The sequence below is a fragment of the Lonchura striata genome, chromosome 17 (assembly GCF_050655825.1).
Source record: "Lonchura striata isolate lonStrDom1 chromosome 17, ASM5065582v1, whole genome shotgun sequence".
Taxonomy (NCBI): Eukaryota; Metazoa; Chordata; class Aves; order Passeriformes; family Estrildidae; genus Lonchura; species Lonchura striata.
This window is the reverse complement of record NC_140719.1, coordinates 11,430,883-11,448,191: the sequence shown is the minus strand read 5'-3', so window position 1 is coordinate 11,448,191 and position 17,309 is coordinate 11,430,883. Positions and strand designations below refer to the sequence as shown.

The 17,309-nt window shown below is 46.8% G+C and overlaps 1 protein-coding gene across 4 annotated transcripts in view; it reads right to left on the bottom strand.

Annotated features, from left to right (window-relative positions):
• The window catches only part of COL5A1 (collagen type V alpha 1 chain), a 133,421-nt gene that overhangs the window by 108,959 nt on the left and 7,153 nt on the right, over window positions 1-17,309 (bottom strand). Inside the window, exon 1 of one of the 4 annotated variants that reach the window (XM_085594207.1) lies at window positions 8,276-8,442. The exons of the other annotated variants lie outside the window; for them this stretch is intronic. Within the exon in view, the coding sequence (XP_085450333.1) occupies window positions 8,276-8,312 (37 nt within the window). The 5' untranslated portion in view covers window positions 8,313-8,442. Of the gene's footprint in view, window positions 1-8,275; window positions 8,443-17,309 lie in introns of those variants that run through there. 4 annotated transcript variants of the gene reach the window in all.

Sequence of the window (17,309 nt, the reverse complement as noted above, 5' to 3'; positions counted from 1 at the left end):
GAGGACATCCCAAAAACCTTCAGGGATTTTTGAGGCTGCTCTTAGCACGCTGTGGTTTGTGTGCAATGGTTTGGGGCCGTAAGGTGAAGAAGGAGAAAAGGCAACGAGGAGAGGAGAAAAGGCAACGAGGAGAAAAGGCAACAATGAAAAAGCATTCCCTGCTCATTCCTCTGCACCTTCCTCACCATTTCCCAGCAGTCCCACCACGCTGGGGTTTGCATCCCAGGGATGCAGATTTGCTGCAAGTAAAGCTTTGGGTTTTGCTCTATATGAACAGCAACAGAAAATTGCCATTTATCTCCCAGCAAGTAAAGCCAATGAGGATTCTCCATTTCAGGAATAGCAAAAAGAATTTTAGGACATTTTTCACTGTCCCAGCTTGCTCCAAGCCCTGTCCAGCCAGGCCTTGGGCACTTCCAGGGATGGGGAATACACAATTTCTCTGGACAACCTGAGGCGGGGCCTCCCCGCCCTCCCACAGAAGCTGTTCCATATTTTTAAGGGGAAAGAAATGTTTTCCAGCAGCAGCCCAAGGCATGAGGGGTCAGAGCAGCCGAGGAGGGACAGGAGGAGCCATTGGTGACCTCAAAGTGTCAATCCCAACCTGCAAATCCCACCCAAGGTCAGGGTCCCTCCAGGAAGAAGCAGAGAATCCCCACAGCACAGGGACTGGTTCTCCACTTTGCTCCAAAGAAACCCTTCCCCTTCCAGCTTTACCAGCCTTCAAGTCCTTTTCCAAGATATTTTTAGCCCTAAATAAACACTCAATTATTGCCTTTGCAGGGTCCAGCCCAGGCAGGGCAGAGCCTTTTCCCTGGGCTCCGGGTTTCTCACTCCCCTGAGATTGCCTTGAACATCTGGGCTTCCATTTGGAATTAAAACCAAGAGGTATTTATATATTATATCCTAATTTAGGGATATTCTCTTATTCCTAGAGTTCCTGTGTCAGATCCAGAAGAAATAAAAGTGAGGACTGAAAGCTGCTTCCCTTTTTTTTTTTTTAATGGAGCTGGGAGTCTCCTTTTCAGGCTTCTGGGATTTCAACAATTTTGACTCCTTCTCTAAACACTTTTCACCACAGCTGACCTGGCTGCAGCCCTGGGATAACTGACTAAAACAGGGCTGAAATAAAACTAAACTAAAATAAAACTAAAATAAAGCAGAGCCTAAAAGGAGGAGATCAAGCCCCAGCTGCTGCTGCTCCAGCATCCTTTGGATGAGCTTAACAGAGCCTCTTAAATTCTTCAGCATCCCAGCAGCCCAATAAAACACAATTATTTATTTGGGCAAAGAGAAAAGGCATTTAAAGGAGGAGAACTGAAGAATGTGAGCTGCAGGATTGAAGATATTAAGGGTTGTTCATTAGGAAGGGGTAGAATAGAGGGAATTAAAGAAAAAGGCAGTTATGGAAGGAGTCAGAACTCATCTGCTCCTCCCAAGAGCTACCACAGAGCTGTGTCAATTCACACTGCTCCAGACTGCAGAATATTTCACCAATGACTCATGACATCCCCTTATTTATTTATTTTTCCTTTCAAAAAAAAGCCCAAATAGTCCCAACTGGGAACAAAGGAAACCATTATGCAGAGTCAGATCGGAAGGATCCTACAAAAAAATCCCAAAAGGAAAAGAAAGAAACCCAGAACTGGCACTGGAGCAGCTCAGAGACTCCATGAAATCCAAAGAATCAAAAAAAAATCCCTGTTTCCTTTGAGCAGAAATCCTTTTTTTTTTTTTTAATAACCAATCATTGGGGTTTATAACAAAGCCATGCTGTGAGCAGCTAAGAGTGAGCAAAGAGCAAGATTTTCCTTCATGGAATATCATGAAACAATCTGCTGCAAATTCCATGCCAAACTCACAGACACAATGGCCCTCCATGTCTCACTGTGGTGTTGGCATTTTTCTGTTGGTTCAGGCTGGGGACACACTGTCCAACGGAGGTGACAGATATTGGCACGTTCTTGTAAATGCAGCCCAGGAGTTTCTGGTATTTAATGTTTGTCACATCCCACTGAGGGCAGAGCCCCACACGCTGCCCTGCAGGACAGAGCTGGGCAGGGCAGCAGAACATGTGAGAGATAAACAGAATAAACAACCTGGAAACCAGCACAGACCAATTATGGCTTCTGCTTTGGCAGCGGGGCTGACAGACAGAGACTTTCTACAATCTCAGAATCACCAATCCCACAGATTCTGACACCCCCTCCACATGGAGCAAGAATTTCTGGGTCACTGTGACATTTTGGGAAGTGCTCCAGCCCCAGTTTCATTCCTGGCAGGAGTTTTGCCCTTTGAACCACTGAGGGTGAATGGAGACTGGAATTTTAGGAGCTGTGAAAGCTCCAAACTCGCTCCTTCAGCACATCCACAGATGGGTTTAGGAGCAGCTCCTTAAAACCAGCCCTAAAGGGATGAAAATTTTGTCCCACTCGCCCCCAGGCTCTGTTTTTTTACACAAAATCCCATTTCAACATCATTGCAAGGCCCCTGGATTGCCTGAGCCCTCAGGGAGCACCTGGAGATGGAAAAAGAGATTCCCAAGAGATGGAAATCACATCCAAGGAATCTGCCATGCTTCCCAAGGAAACCTCCTCTGCAGCTGGAGAATTTTCCACGATTTTGGACAAAGGGGGATGGCTTAGAACCCACCGAAGGCAGGTTTAGATGGGAATTAGGAATTCATTCTTCCCTTTCCCAGTTTCTCTTCCTGCCATGGGATTCATTCCTGAACACAGGACCTCCTGCAGCTCTCACACAGGTGCACTTGAAGGTGGAAAAAGGAAATTTCAACCTTTTCTCTTTGCTCTAAAGAGTCCCAGCACTCCCAGCCAATCTGGCACTGGGACAGGAGCTGCATTTTCAAAGCAATTTGTAATCATCAACCACTTAAAGCCCTGCGAGGCTTAATCAGGGCTTGCAGCACATGAAAATCAACGAGAAGCTTTGCTACCAGTTTGGATGGGGGTGCAGAACAGTTATTCCTGCAAGGAAGCATCCAAAGCTGGCAGGATCATCTGGGAAAGGGGAAGGAATAAAGGGGACCCGGCCTAAGAGCCTTGTCAGAGTGAGAGCAGCAGCTTTGTCCTCATGGCTTCTCTCAAAACCCCCCAAAAAGGACCAAAAATCAACAGCAAAACTGGGATTTTCCCTGTAAAATCAAATCCCTAAAATCAAATTCCCTGTTTGATGTGGCTGATGGTCTCCCTGCGTCCCAAGGGTGCCACTGGAATGGGAATTATTGCAGCAGGCTGGAGCCACCCCACACACTCACAGTGGTGTCCTGCAGCCAGGAAATCCCAGCCATGGGATTCCTATGGGATTCCTGTGGGATTCCTATGGGATTCCTATGGGATTCCTATGCAGCCTCCCTGGGTGTCAGGAACAGAGTGAGCAACAATTTGGGGTTTTTTTCCCCCACTCCTGAGCCGGTGGAAGCACAGCAGGATGCTCCAGGACACACACAGCCTTACAGGACAACCTAAACCACGTCTCTCAACACTTCAGGGGCATTAAAAAGGACCACAAAGCCACCTTTAAATGGAATTTTGGGCCCAGGAAAACCCCAGGGATTCTGTTCCCTCTCAGCATCTTCCAGCAGCACTCAGGGGAAGGAGGAGATCTGGAGGAATGGGATTGGGATGTGTGCTGGGAGCTGCACTGTGAGGACACAGCACACACAAAAAAAAAAAAAACAAGGAGCATCTTCTTTCTCAACCAAGAAATCTGGAAAAAGCAGCCAAAATGGGCGAATTCGGTGCAAATAACCAGAATAAACCCCTTCCTCCAGCCTTCCCAAGGTGGATGGGCCAGCCCTGAGCTTAATTAAGCACATTAACACAAGCACCTGCAGAATTAGCATCAACTTCAGCCTCGCACATCACATCACCGCTTCAAAGGCAGCAAATCCCCGGCGGGCACTGCCCCACGCCCAGGTAAACTCGGCTGGGACCTTCCCAAAAATACAGCGATTCATTTTCATGCACTGCAGCTTTTTCAGTTGTCTGCAAAGTTAATGGGAGCAGGCAGAAGTAATTTCATTTTTAAATATTTCATTGGCTGATTTAAAAAAAAAAAAAACAAAAAAAAAACAAACCCAACCTTGAATTATTTCCAGCCCTACTTACACTCCACTATTTCGACACGGGGAGAGAAATGTAAAACCAATTATTTCCTGCAGATGCTTAAACCGACCAACTCTGTACATTTAGTTCCTATCTGATTCTCCTCAAAAAAAAATACAGCCAGCAGGCAAATTTCAAATTAATACCTGCTTGACTTCACCAGAAGCGTTTCTGAAGCTCGTTTCCCAAAGTTTTCTCCGGAGCATTAATTCCTGAGTTTATATAACCCACACTGCACCACACAGGTGCTGCTTTCACGGGAAGAGCAGGAGGAAAAAAAAAGCCTGGAATTAACTGAATTTCATCCCTGCTCATCCCCCGAGGAGCTGAGATGCCCTCAAGGGATGTCTTGGAGAGAAGGGAGAAATTCGCCACTTCAATTCCCCGTTCCCAGTGGTTTTCTCATTTTTAATCCACATTTATCCAGCAGGTCTTGCTCCCAATTAAGTGTTTAGATGGATTTCCTTGTGAACATCGCCAGGGAATGTTATTTTTCTATAGGCCAGTGGTGGTTTTTAATGCTAATATAGAATCTGGTGATCCCAAGCATGCAGCAGAAGCTCATCCAAGCACAACATCCAGCTCCTATTCCTTTATTATAAATAAAACACGGGTGTGTTTCCTCGCTGCCCGAGCACAGGAACAGCACATTTTGGGGTTTTTTTTTCATTAAAACCCCAGGATTCCTCCCCTTGGTTCAGGGAGAGGGTTTGTTCCCATCAAATGAGCACATCCAGAGGGATTAGGGCAGCGCCGGGAAACTCCTGCCCAGCTTTGACAGGAATTTGTGATCGCTGCTCCTCGGTCATTAGGGGAGAAAGGCAACCCCATTAACCGCCCCGAGAGGCATCTGCATTACAAACAGCCCTCCGGAGCCCAACCACAGCTAATTACACAGTAATTAGCCAGTCCTCCCTCCCCATCCCACCTGCCCTGGGATAGGAACCTCTCCGTAGGGATAGAGACCTCTGCATGGGGAAACAAACCCCCAAACAGGGATTTAAACTCCAAACCCCCAAAACAGGGATCCAAACTCCCAAACCCCCAAAACAGGGATCCAAACTCTCAACCAGGGGAAACAAACCCCCAAAACAGGGATCCAAACTCCCAAACCCCCAAAACAGGAATCCAAACTCCCAAACCCCCAAAACAGGGATCCAAACTCCCAAACCCCCAAAACAGGGATCCAAACTCCCAAACCCCCAAAACAGGGATCCAAACTCCCAAACCCCCAAAACAGGGATCCAAACTCCCAAACCCCCAAAACAGGGATCCAAACTCCCAAAGAGGGGATACAAATCCCCAAAACAAGGATCCAAACATCTCAGTGGGGATAAAAACCCCCAAAACAGGGTTCCAAAATTCTCCATCGGATACAAACCCCAAAAACAGGGATCCAGACTTCTCCATGGGGATAAAATCCCCCAAAACAGGGATCCAAACTCCTAATCAGGAGATACAAAAATAGGGGGTAGAAAATTCTGCATGGGATACAAACCCCCAAAACACAGATCCAAACATCTCCATGGGGACACAGACCCCCAAACCAGGGATTCAAATTCTCCATGGGATACAAACCCCAAAAACAGGGATCCAAACTTCTTCATGGGATACAAACCCCCGAAATGAGGATCCAAAATTCTGCATGGGATACAAACCTCCAAAACAGGGATCCAAACCTTTCCAGGGGATGCAAACCCCCAAAACAGGGGATAACAAACCCCCAAAGCAGGGATCCAAATTCTCCATGAGGATAAAAACCTCTCCATGGGGATCAAAACTTCTCCATGGGGATCCAAACCCCCTCCAAGGATCCCCTGCATGGGATCCAAACCCCTCCCAGGCTGCAAAGCCACCCCAAAACCCATCCCTCACTACCAATCCAAGAGCTGCTGGACCTTTCCTCACCAATATTCCTATAAAATATTCCAATATTCCTGGCTGCATCTGCCTGGAAGCCACAAGGTGGTTCCAAGGGGTGATTTTAGGAAATCTGGGTCACAGCTGCACGTCCCTTCCCTTCCCTCCTTTCAGATATTCCCTGTTAAACTGGTTACAAGGTGACATTGGAAATATCTGCTGCATTTAAGAGCTGAGATGTCATTTCAGGTCTTCCATTCTCTATGCAGGAGGACTCAAACCCAAAGATAGCATCTAAAAAATTGAAATATGCTCCTAGAGAAGCCAACAAGAAACAGCCAAGATCCTCATCCAAAAAGCTTTCCCAGGACTCAACCCAAGGCTGACCCAGACAAATATTTACAGAATTATTCACATGGGTTTGTTTGAAATAAAGAGCCTTTTATGATCATTACTTTGGCATCAAACATCTAATTAGGGGCCAATGACAGTTATAAAAATCACTGAGCTCTCCTTGTCAGTGCTGCTGGGACTGATTTCCCTGCCCTGGGAAAATCCCGAGGGGATTGGGACAAGGGGATGGAGCAGGGAGGGCTCTTCCTCCTCTGGGAAATGGAAAATTGATGGGAAAAGGGTCAGAAATCCCCACTCATTGCTGGTTCAGACTGAAACCCCAAAATTGGCATTTTTAGGCCTCTCTGCCTCACACAGCAGTTTTGGGATGAGCCTTTCCCAGAATTCCTGCAGGGCACCCAAAGCAGCCCTGGGCTCTCAAGTGCCTCACAAATAGTGATAAAAATCACCAATCTGAGCAAATCTTCAGCACTCGAATCCCTTCATCATGAGTCTCCAGAGGGGAATTTCCCTTCCCGACTCCTTCCAGCCTCCAATCCCCAATCACTGCTTCAGGTGCTCCTGCCTAAATCCCCTCCAATTGTCTCCAATCTATTAAAAAAGTGATCAAACTCAACATTCCCATCACCGGGTTGATCAAACTCAACATTCCCATCACTGGTTTGATCAAACTCAACGTTCCCATCACCGGTTTGATCAAACTCAACGTTCCCATCACCGGTTTGATCAAACTCAACGTTCCCATCACTGCTTCAGGTGCTCCTGCCTAAATCCCCTCCAATTGTCTCCAATCTATTAAAAAAGTGATCAAACTCAACATTCCTATCACTGGTTTGATCAAACTCAACATTCCCATCACTGCTTCAGGTGCTTGTGCCTAAATCCCCTCCAATTGTCTCCAATCTATTAAAAAAGTGATCAAACTCAACGTTCCCATCACCGGTTTGATCAAACTCAACGTTCCCATCACCGGTTTGATCAAACTCAACGTTCCCATCACTGGTTCAGGTGCTTGTGCCTAAATCCCTTCCAATTTTGTGAAATGTATTTTAAAAGAGATAAAAACTCCACATTCCCATCACTGCTTCAGGTGCTCGTTCCTAAATCCCTCCCATTTTTCTTTGGAATCTATTAAAAAAGAGATAAAAGTCAATATTCCCATCACTGCTTCAGGCACTGCCTCCTAAACCCCTTCCAGTTTTGTGAAATGTGTTTAAAAAGAAATAAAACTCAATATTCCCATCGCTGCCTTGCAGGGAAGGACCAGTGACCGCATTTTGATTTTATTTTGCTTTTTGATAACGCCAAAGAGCCAGTTTGCCATCAGACAACTGAATTCTCCAAAGGGAAACAAACAAACCCCAGCTTTGGAAATAAATCTGCTTTTAGAGGGGAGGTTTTGTGCAGAAACCCAGCCCAGGCAGATGCTCCCTGCAGAACTCTCCCAGGCCCTAAATCCCACTGAGGAAGAACATGTGGCTTTGCTTTCCAACAATCCCAATTTGCTCCGTGACAATTTCCTTAATGAGGCTGGCAGAACCTGGCAATTTAAAAAAAAAAAAAAAAAAAACCAACAAAAATCACATTTCTCTAAGAACACAGCACAAACCCATTCGTTTATAGGGTGCTGAGCAGTGAAATCCCAGCACAAACAAGATCCAGCACGGGCACCTCCAGCAGCAAAATCAGTGCCCCAAGCTCCAGGGCTGAGAGATTTTCCTCCTGCACTGAATTTTTGGTTCCAAAGGATCAATCCCACATCTCTGGGCTGAACAGGATGGGTTGATTTGCTCTCTGCCCATGCCTTGAATACAGAACAAGCAGAGCCCGCATCATTCTCACCCTTCCAAAGGGTGCAAAAAAAAAAAAAAAAAACAAAACCAAAAACCCCAGCAGGTTGAAAACAGAGGAGCAAAAAGCAGCAAAGAAATCAATACCTGACACACCAGCTGCTCTCTCTGCAGCCCAGGGCATTCACCTCGCTGTTACCCCTTGAATTGCTTCAAAGGCTCCCAAAATTTCCTGCTAAATTTCTTTTCCTCTGCTCTGATCAGCAGGGGGATAAGACAAAAACCTCGAGCTGGGTCACAGGAATCAGGGAGAGCTCCTGAGCAGCTCTGAGTACCAGCACAGCTCTCCTTAATCACCCACGTTCCTCATTAAGGCTAAATTAAACACCTGCTTTATAAACCTGAAACTGGCACCAGAACCTGCCTCAGTTTCCCAGCCCCCAACAGAGCCCTGGGATGTTTCCCTTTGACCCTGATTTTTTTTTTTTTCCTGCAGGGAAGGAAGTTTTGGAGGATTTTGGCAGCTCCTTTCCTACCTGGATCACACAAGTCTTCTCCTTTTTGGGTTAGGTTGGGAGGAATTTCATTCCAAGGCTCCAAACTCTCCCAAATATTTCCTGTTTGTGGCTTTGCACACTTGGAATTCAGGGGGGAGAAATTTAATTTCAAGGCTCCAAACTCTCCCAAATATTTCCTGTTTGTGGCTTTGCACACTTGGAATTCAGGTTGGGAGGAACTTTAATTCCAAGGCTCCAAAGGTTTAAATGACAGAATTATCATCACAGAATTATGGAAGATCAGGCTTAAATGACAGAATTATCATCACAGAATTATGGTTTAAATGACAGAATTATCATCTCAGAATTATGGACGATCAGGTTCAAGGATCATCAGGTCCAAGCTTTTTTTTGAGTGATTCCTATCCCCAGAGAGCCTGAGGATTTATCAGGGCCTCAGGATAAATAAAAAGCCCCACAACATCATCTCCTTACAGATAAGGAAGGGGATTTGGGGTGGATGCAGAACTCCCTGGAGAGCAGTGGGATGTCAGGGAACAAGCAGGAGAGCTGCAAGGCCCTTCCCAGGGAAGCTGCTGCACCCCTGCCACGCACAACTGGGAATAAATCCAAGATAAAATTCATCTTGGGCTCCCCAGTCCATCCTTCCCTGCCAGATATTCCCTCCCTACCAAGCCCAACTCCATTTTCCCCCTTTAAACCTGCTGCAAATCCCAATTTTTGGGGTCACACTTTAGGGTTTGCCTTTCATCTCCTTTGGTGGTGAAACTGAGGCAAGAATCCCTCTGTCACTTCAGCTCTGGGAGCCATTCCTTCCACTGGCTTGGACATTGGGAGAAGTGAGGGAAGGAGCACAATTCCAGCATCTGGAAAAGCACAGGATGACAATTCCAATCATTTCTGGAGAGAAGTGGTGGTTGGTGTTTTCACTCCAATCCCTGCACACTGAGGAGTGAAAGGAGTTAAAGAGAGAGAAATGAGGGAAGGAAATATTTAGGATCCTGGAGACAAAGCAGGTGCTGAGTTATCAGGATATTTGATCCTGTATTTTAGGAAGATTGATTCCTACATGGAGCATTTTACAGCCCTGGGTGGGATTCATGGTAGGGAAAACTCAGTGGGATTTCTTATTGCAACAGGGATAACATCAAATTGATCCAATTTTTTTCCTGTGAAATAGGAAATTTCCTATTGTGAAATTGTGAAATTTCCAAACTGATCCAGATTTTTCCTGTGAAATGGGAAATTTCCTGTTGTGAAAATGTGAAATTTCCACATGTGAAATGCTATTTCACAGGAAAAATCGGGATCAGTTTGGTGCAACCAGAGCCAAACCCCAGTGTGGAAATACCCACAAAGAACTTTGTGCTCCTCAGCTGAAGGGAATCCAAATCCACCAATAACCCCTGGGATGCTCTGAGGCACAGCACAAGTTAAAGTTGTTCTGCACAGCATCATCATCCCAAATTACAAATCTTCCTTCATCCCTTCCTGCTGCTGCCTTTGCTGCCCACGGGAGTTTTGGGGAGTTTTTCAAGATTTGACAGCCCTGGGTGGGATTCAGGGTAGGAAAACACAATGGGATTTCTGATGGCATTTTCTTATGGATTTCTTATGGCATTTTCTCCTCATCACTAAATAAACAGCACATAAACAACTTAGTACTGGGCTTAAAATTGATCTGAGTACATTTTTCTGTGCCCTCGTTGCGACCCCTGAGGGAAGGGAGATTTTCCACAGCTACAGGAAAAGTGATGTTGTCCTTCCAAGGCAAAGGTAGCTCGGAGTGATCCCTTTGTGAGCGTGCTGAGAGGTTATTCCAGAGCAAGGAGAAGGGAGAAATCTTCCTGGAAAATACAACATCAGCTGCATGCAGCACTGCAGCCCGTGGGGCTTTGGAAAGGACTCTGCCCTGTTCCTGGATCCCAAACCCACCAGGACACGGACGCAGCTGGAAGCCCGTCACTGTCCTGCACAAAGAATGGAATAATTTAATATAAACCCCAGGGTATTACAGGTCAAATTCTGCTCAGAAGCTGCTCCTGCCTCACACCCATCCCTTAACGCTGGGTTATTTCACCTCCAGCATTCCCCAATGATTATTCCCAACCAGGCCTGACTTCCCAGAAGAATTTTCCACATTTTCCTGTGTCAGCTGACACTGCACAGGCCTGCCCTACCTGACAGCTCCCTCCACTGTCATCCCTGGCTCAGTAAAACAGGAAGGAAATTCCCCCAAAATGAATTTATTGGGGCACTTTTGATACTCAGGAATAGGAAATTCCCCCAAAATGAATTTCTGGGGGCAGTTTTGATACTCAGGAAGGAAATTCCCCCAAAATGAATTTCTGGGGGCAGTTTTGATACTCAGGAAGGAAATTCCCCCAAAATGAATTTCTGGGGGCAGTTTTGATACTCAGGAAGGAAATTCCCCCAAAATGAATTTCTTGGGGCACTTTTGATACTCAGGAAAAGGCAATTCTGCTAAAATTAATTTCTTGGGGCAGTTTTGATACTCAGGAAGGAAATTACCCCAAAACTAATTTCTTGGGGAACTTTCAACGTTCAGCATCAGAGAACCCAAGCTCAGTTTCACAGAAGCTCCCTCTCATCTCCCACATTTATTTTTAGACTTTCCATTGACTAAAATCGAGTTTGGGCCTTTTGCCCCCATCAGAAAAAAGTCCTCAACACCACCCCAGCAAAGCCCCAGATCCCACCCTGGGTTGCTGAGCTGAACAAAGCTGGGGGCAGATTTCACAGCCCCAAAAGCAGATGTTTCAGCTGAGTCCATAAAAAGCTTCATCCCCCAAGGATGGGCCAGCAGCAGAGGCTCAGCTATTTGCAGCGTGCTGCTAAAAGGAGCTCAGCGTTTGTTCAGGGCTTGGGATCGGCGTCCCCAGGGCAAGGAGGGCCCCACTTTGTCTGGCCAAGGCTTTGGAGAAGGGAGCAGCAGGCAGGGAAACCCTGCTGGGCTCTCAGCACCCCTCAGAACATCCCTAATTTGGGCTCTGCCTCTGCCTCAGAGCATTTTGTTGGGGTGGGTTTGGGTTCCCTTCAGCTGAGGAGCACAAAGTTCTCTGTGGGTATTTCCACACTGGGGTGGCTCTGGTTGCACCAAACTGATCCGGATTTTTCCTGTGAAATAGCATTTCACATTTGGAAATTTCATGTTTTCACAATAGGAAATTTCCCATTTCACAGGAAAAATCCGGATCAGTTTGGAGATTTCACATTTTCGCAACAGGAAAAATCTGGATCAGTTTTCTGTTTTCCCCATTGCCATCAGAAATCCCACTGTGTTTTCTTACCCTGAATCCCACCCAGGGCTGTCAAATCTTGAAAAACTCCCCAAAACTCCCATGGGCAGCAAAGGCAGCAGCAGGAAGGGATGAAGGAAGATTTGTAATTTGGGATGGTGATGCTGTGCAGAACAACTTTAACTTCTGCTGTGCCTCAGAGCATCCCAGGGGTTTGGATTTGGATTCCCTTCAGCTGAGGAGCACAAAGTTCTTTGTGGGTATTTCCACACTGGGGTTGGCTCTGGTTGCACCAAGCTGATCCATAAATAGCATTTCACATGTGGAAATTTCACATTTTCACAACAGGAAATTTCCCATTTCACAGGAAAAATCTGGATCACTTTTGTGTTATCCCTGTTGCCATAAGAAATCCCACTGTGTTTTCCTACCCTGAATCCCACCCAGGGCTGTAAAATCCTGGAAAAATTCCCCAAAACTCCCACAGAGAGGATTTGTGCACCAATCCTCAATTTCCATGGAATAGCAGCAGAAAGGGCAGCAGCAGGAAGAGGTGAAGCGAAGTTTGGTAATTTGGGAGCGATGCTGCCGTGCTTCTTCCCTGCCCAAATTCCCAAAACCACCAGAGGCTGCTCCCAGCCCTGGATCCACCCCCAGCTCCACGTAGACCAGGGCAGTGCTGCAAGAGCCTGAGCACAGCCAGGGAGCAAAAAAAATAACAAAAAAATCCCATTTCTGCTCAGCCAGGGGCCCTGGGCCAGGACAAAACTCAGCCTGAGCATCAGAGTGTCAGAGCAGAACCCTGGGATGAGTTTCAGGGTCACTGAAGTTGGAAAAGATCTTCAGGATCAGCGAATCCAAGCAGAATTCCCAGCACTGAGCTGGGAATTTGGGGATGAAGGCTCCAGCATCCTCAGGGATAGGGTCAGAGGCTCTGGAGCAGCTTGGCTTTGCTGTCCTGTTTTTTGGGATGTCAAATCCTAATGGTGATCCTGCCCAGCCTCTCTCTGCTGTGGGAATTCTGTGCTTGGAAAAGCGTGTGCCTGCTCCCTGCAGCTTCCTGACCCAGCGCAGATATGGCCCTCGGTGTTTTGCTCTTCTGCATCCTGCAGGGGTTCAGGGCTTGAAGGGGGAAAAAGCCAAAAAAAAAAAACCCAAAATACAAACCCCCCCCCCAAAAAAAAAAAAAAAAAAAAAACAAACCCACCAAAAAGCCAAACAAACAAAACCCAAAAAAAAACAAAACAGAAAAAAAACCCAAAAACCAAACCAAACCGAAAAAACAACCCCCCCAAAAACAACAACAACAAAAAAAAAAACCACAAAAAAAACCCCAACAAAAAACCCCACAAAACCAATACAAAAAAAAGAAAAAAAAAAGAAAAAAAGAAAAAAAGAGGAAAAAAAAAATCCTAACAAAAAAACCCAGAGCCAGTTCGGGTCTGTTGGCTCCTCCTGAGGTCAGCAGGGAAAGCATCCAAGAGTTGCAGAAAAGGCAGATTGTTTTAATTTAAACATTTGAGAGAGGCAGTGTGAGGGACTTTCTCCCCCCAAGTGCACAGGACGTGATAATGTGCCTCTCCCGGCCCCGGCCAGCCCTGCTGGGAACATTCCTCGCAGCTTTCCGATGGGATCCCGAGTGCCAGAGGGAAAAATCCAAAATTCCCCCTCCCTCCCCATCCCTGCTGCCTCTCTTGGAGCACAGGTACTGTAAATGCAGGTGAACTTAATGGGAAGAAATGACAATGTTTGACTCAGTTAAAAAAAATTGAATTTTTTTTTATTATAACTATGCTAAAATATATTAATATGTTATATAAAAGGAGGATATTTAAATTATGTACTACTTTCACTCTGTCTTTAACTCTCTCTTAACTTGTGACTCTCTTTTGGGAGTTTAGACACAGGCGGGTTGGATTGTCCATCAGTCTCAAACAATCCTCACCAGAATCCAACCCAGCAATCACCCCAGGTAAACAATTCTCCAAACACATTCCACGTGGGAAAAACAAGGAGCAGAAATAGAAATGGTTTTCTCTTTCATTTCTCTCTGTGCACCTCTATGAAAAATCCTGAGAGGGACAGAAATGTGCTTGCACATTTGCTGCATCCCTGTCCCAGCAGGCAGGACACGCAGTGGGAAGGAGGAAAACGTCGGGATGGGTTTTTGGGAGGCAAGGAGAGCAGTGCTGCTCCTTCAGGGAATCCCCTGAGCAGCAGATCCTGTCTTTGAGGCGTGGGATTTTCCAGGGAAAACCTTCCAAGGGGCATTTCCAGGGAGGTTTGTGCCCTGCTTCAAGGTTCCTCCTATGGAATCACAGCACAGATCTGCTGCCAGCACCTCCACCCGGCTCATTCCCCTGCAGAAATCCTAAATTTCCATGGAATACCAGCGCAATCCCAATGTTTCACCCACTAGGGTGAAACCAGGCTCAGCCCCCCAAAATCAGCTCCAGCCCTCGGGCAGCTCTGCTCCCACCATCTCCCCAAGGGATTTCTCATCCCTCTGCAGAAATCCTAAATTTCCACGGAATACCAGCACAGAGGTGATAATCCCAATGTTTCACCCCAAACCAGCCCCCAAAAAATCAGCTCCAGCCCCAGTCAGCCCTGCCGTGCCACACCTCTCCCTTCCTGTCAGCAGGAAAACTCTTCCAACCCCTCATCCCTCTGCAGAAATCCTAAATTTCCATGGAATACCAGCAATGTTTCACCCCAAACCAGGCTCAGCCCCCCAAAATCAGCTCCAGCCCTCAGGCAGCAGCACTCCCCTCGCCCTCCCAGCCCAAACCATTCCCTGATTCTGTTGCCTCAGCAGCAAACCCATCCCAGTTCCCAGACATTTGATATCCCCTGGAATTCTGGTGGAATTTTTGGCCACCTGGGATCAAAGCCGAGCTGGCAAATTCATTTGTGAAGTTGTTTATGGAAATTAGCCCCGATTAGAGGGACAGGGAAAAGGGTTGGCTTTGGCTCCCTGCTGAAGGTGTGCTTTGAATGTGCAGAATAAATCAGGATTCTGAAGCTTTCTCTCTTTTTCAGGGGAATATCTATTTCACACCAGCAGTGTGATTTCAGAACTGAAAAATCCAACGGCTAGAAAGCAAAAATGTCAATATTCCTCTGTATTTCAGGGCCCAAATGCTGCCAAAACCCCAAAGGAGAGATGGACAGTGGACAGGGGAGTCTGTGGCAGCACACCACGATCCCAAATGCTCTGGGGCTGTTTCCTTGCCAGCACAGGGAAAAGCAACGAGCCAAATTGATAAACCCAGAGGAGGGTGTGAAAAAGGAAACCCACAGGTACAGGAGGCCAGGATTTAAACTGCACCCTATCAAAAAGGCAGGAAGAAGCCCTGAATTCCTTCTGTGCTGCTGCTGCAGTGCAATTCCCTTTTTCTGGCCGGGTCCCCAGCCCATCCCACCCACTTGGCACAGGCCCCCCAGCTCCTCAGCCCTTGCACACGTGCAGCCCACGAGCCACATTCCCCTTGCCAGGGCTCTGCCAGTGCTTCCCCGGGGCAGGATTTGGGCAGGAAATCCAAAAAATTTCCTTTACAAACGGGCATTTGCAGAGGGGTTGGGCTGTGCTCGGTTCCAGGAGTCTCTGCTCCACTCCTTCCCTGCGATGCTGCACGGAGAGATGGAGACCCCACCACTCCAAATCCCAGCAGAATTGCAGGGATAATCATGCAATCACAATGATTTGGGTTGGGAAGAACCTTAAAGCTCATCCAGGGATGCCTCCTGCTATCCCAAACTGGCTTTGGACACTGCCAGGGATCCAGGGGCAGCCACAGCTTCTCTGGGCTCCTGTGCCAGGGCTGAACATCCTCACAGGGAACAATTCCTCCCCATTGTCCCTCGGGCTGTTTAAATCCCTTCCCCCTCATCCTCTCCCTGTGTCCTTGTCCCAGGTCCCTCTCCGAGAGCACTTTCACCCCACCCTGGCTCTGAAAGCTGAGGAAAGGTGATTCTGGCTGAGCATTTGGAATTTCCACGTGGATTTGGAGGGCTTGTTTCCTTCTGGGTGCCAGTGGCTGTCCAGGAGCTGCCCACCCTCCCCAGTGCAGCTCTTTGCTTTCCAAGCCCAGCTTCTCCCGAGCATCCCCTGGATTTTCTGAGCTGCAGATTCCCAAGCCCAGCTCCAGCCCCTCACTGGGGTTTTCAGGTGCTTGGACACTCCAGCATCTCCCAGCCAAGATTTCCTTGTGATATTCACATTCCCTGAACAGAGAGACACGATTCTCACTCCCAAGATTTTTCCCAACAAGTTGTGAGACGCGGTGAGAAAGCTCAAAGAAAGAAGAAAACAATTCTTATCTCTATTGGCTGCTCCTGGTGTTTAGCACATGTAAAATGTGTTATGGAGATTGTTTACCAAAGAGTAATTTGTTAATTAGACACCAGGAATAGTTGTTTGGATTAATTGACCAATTAGGTCAAAGCTGTATCCTGGCTGTCTGCAGACAGTCACGAGTTTTTCTTTAGTATCTTTTTAGTATAATATAATTCTGGTATAGTATAGTAATAATGTAATAGTATACAGTATAGTAATAATATAATTTAACTTCATAAAAGCAATTTATTGCAGCACAGAGTCAGAGCATGTTGTTCTCCCTCCACAAAATCACTACTTTGATATTTCCTCTCCCTTTCCCTGCGAGTCCAGCAGAGCAGAGCTGGCACCACTCAAACACCTCACTTGGAAGCTCCTTTTCCCGTTTCTCCTGAGCAGAATGACACTTGTGTTCACTGTGACTCATCTCCTTGACCTTTCTATTCACTTCTAATGGTGCAAGCTGGAAATAAGGGCACCCAAACAAAGCTTGCATTATTCAGCTGGTGAACCACAGCCCTCGGAGCAGATCTCAGCCTGCAGCACACACAGTAGGTATCTCATTCCAGCACATCCAGCATGAAAAATAAAATAAAATCGAATCCCACAAACTCACTGCTTCGTTCATATTTGAGAGTTGAATGAGCTGCACCAAAAAAATCCCTGTGCAAAAAGCTGCAGGAGGATGAGAGATCCTGGGAAACTGGCAGTGTCATCTCCAGGAATTCGGCTGCAGTGAATTCTTACTCCAGTATTGTCTTGGAAACAAAAAAAAAAGGGGGTGGAGGGAGGAAAAGCAGAGGAGGAGAGGCCAGCCAGGCTCAGGAGCGCGGATTTCCTCACCCAGAACCAGCAGCTCCAGCTGACAGGCACAAGGAACACAAAATCCACGGGCAGAGACTCCAGCAGAGCCCTCCGTGAGCTCTCCTTTCCCACCCAGCTCCTCCAAAATCCTCCTTTGCAAGCTGGAGCAGAAAAAGAAGGAAAACCAAAAAGGCCTCCAAGCAGTTTGCTGAAAAGCTGAGCCCAGGGATGAGTTTTTGCTTTATTGATTCCCAAAGGAT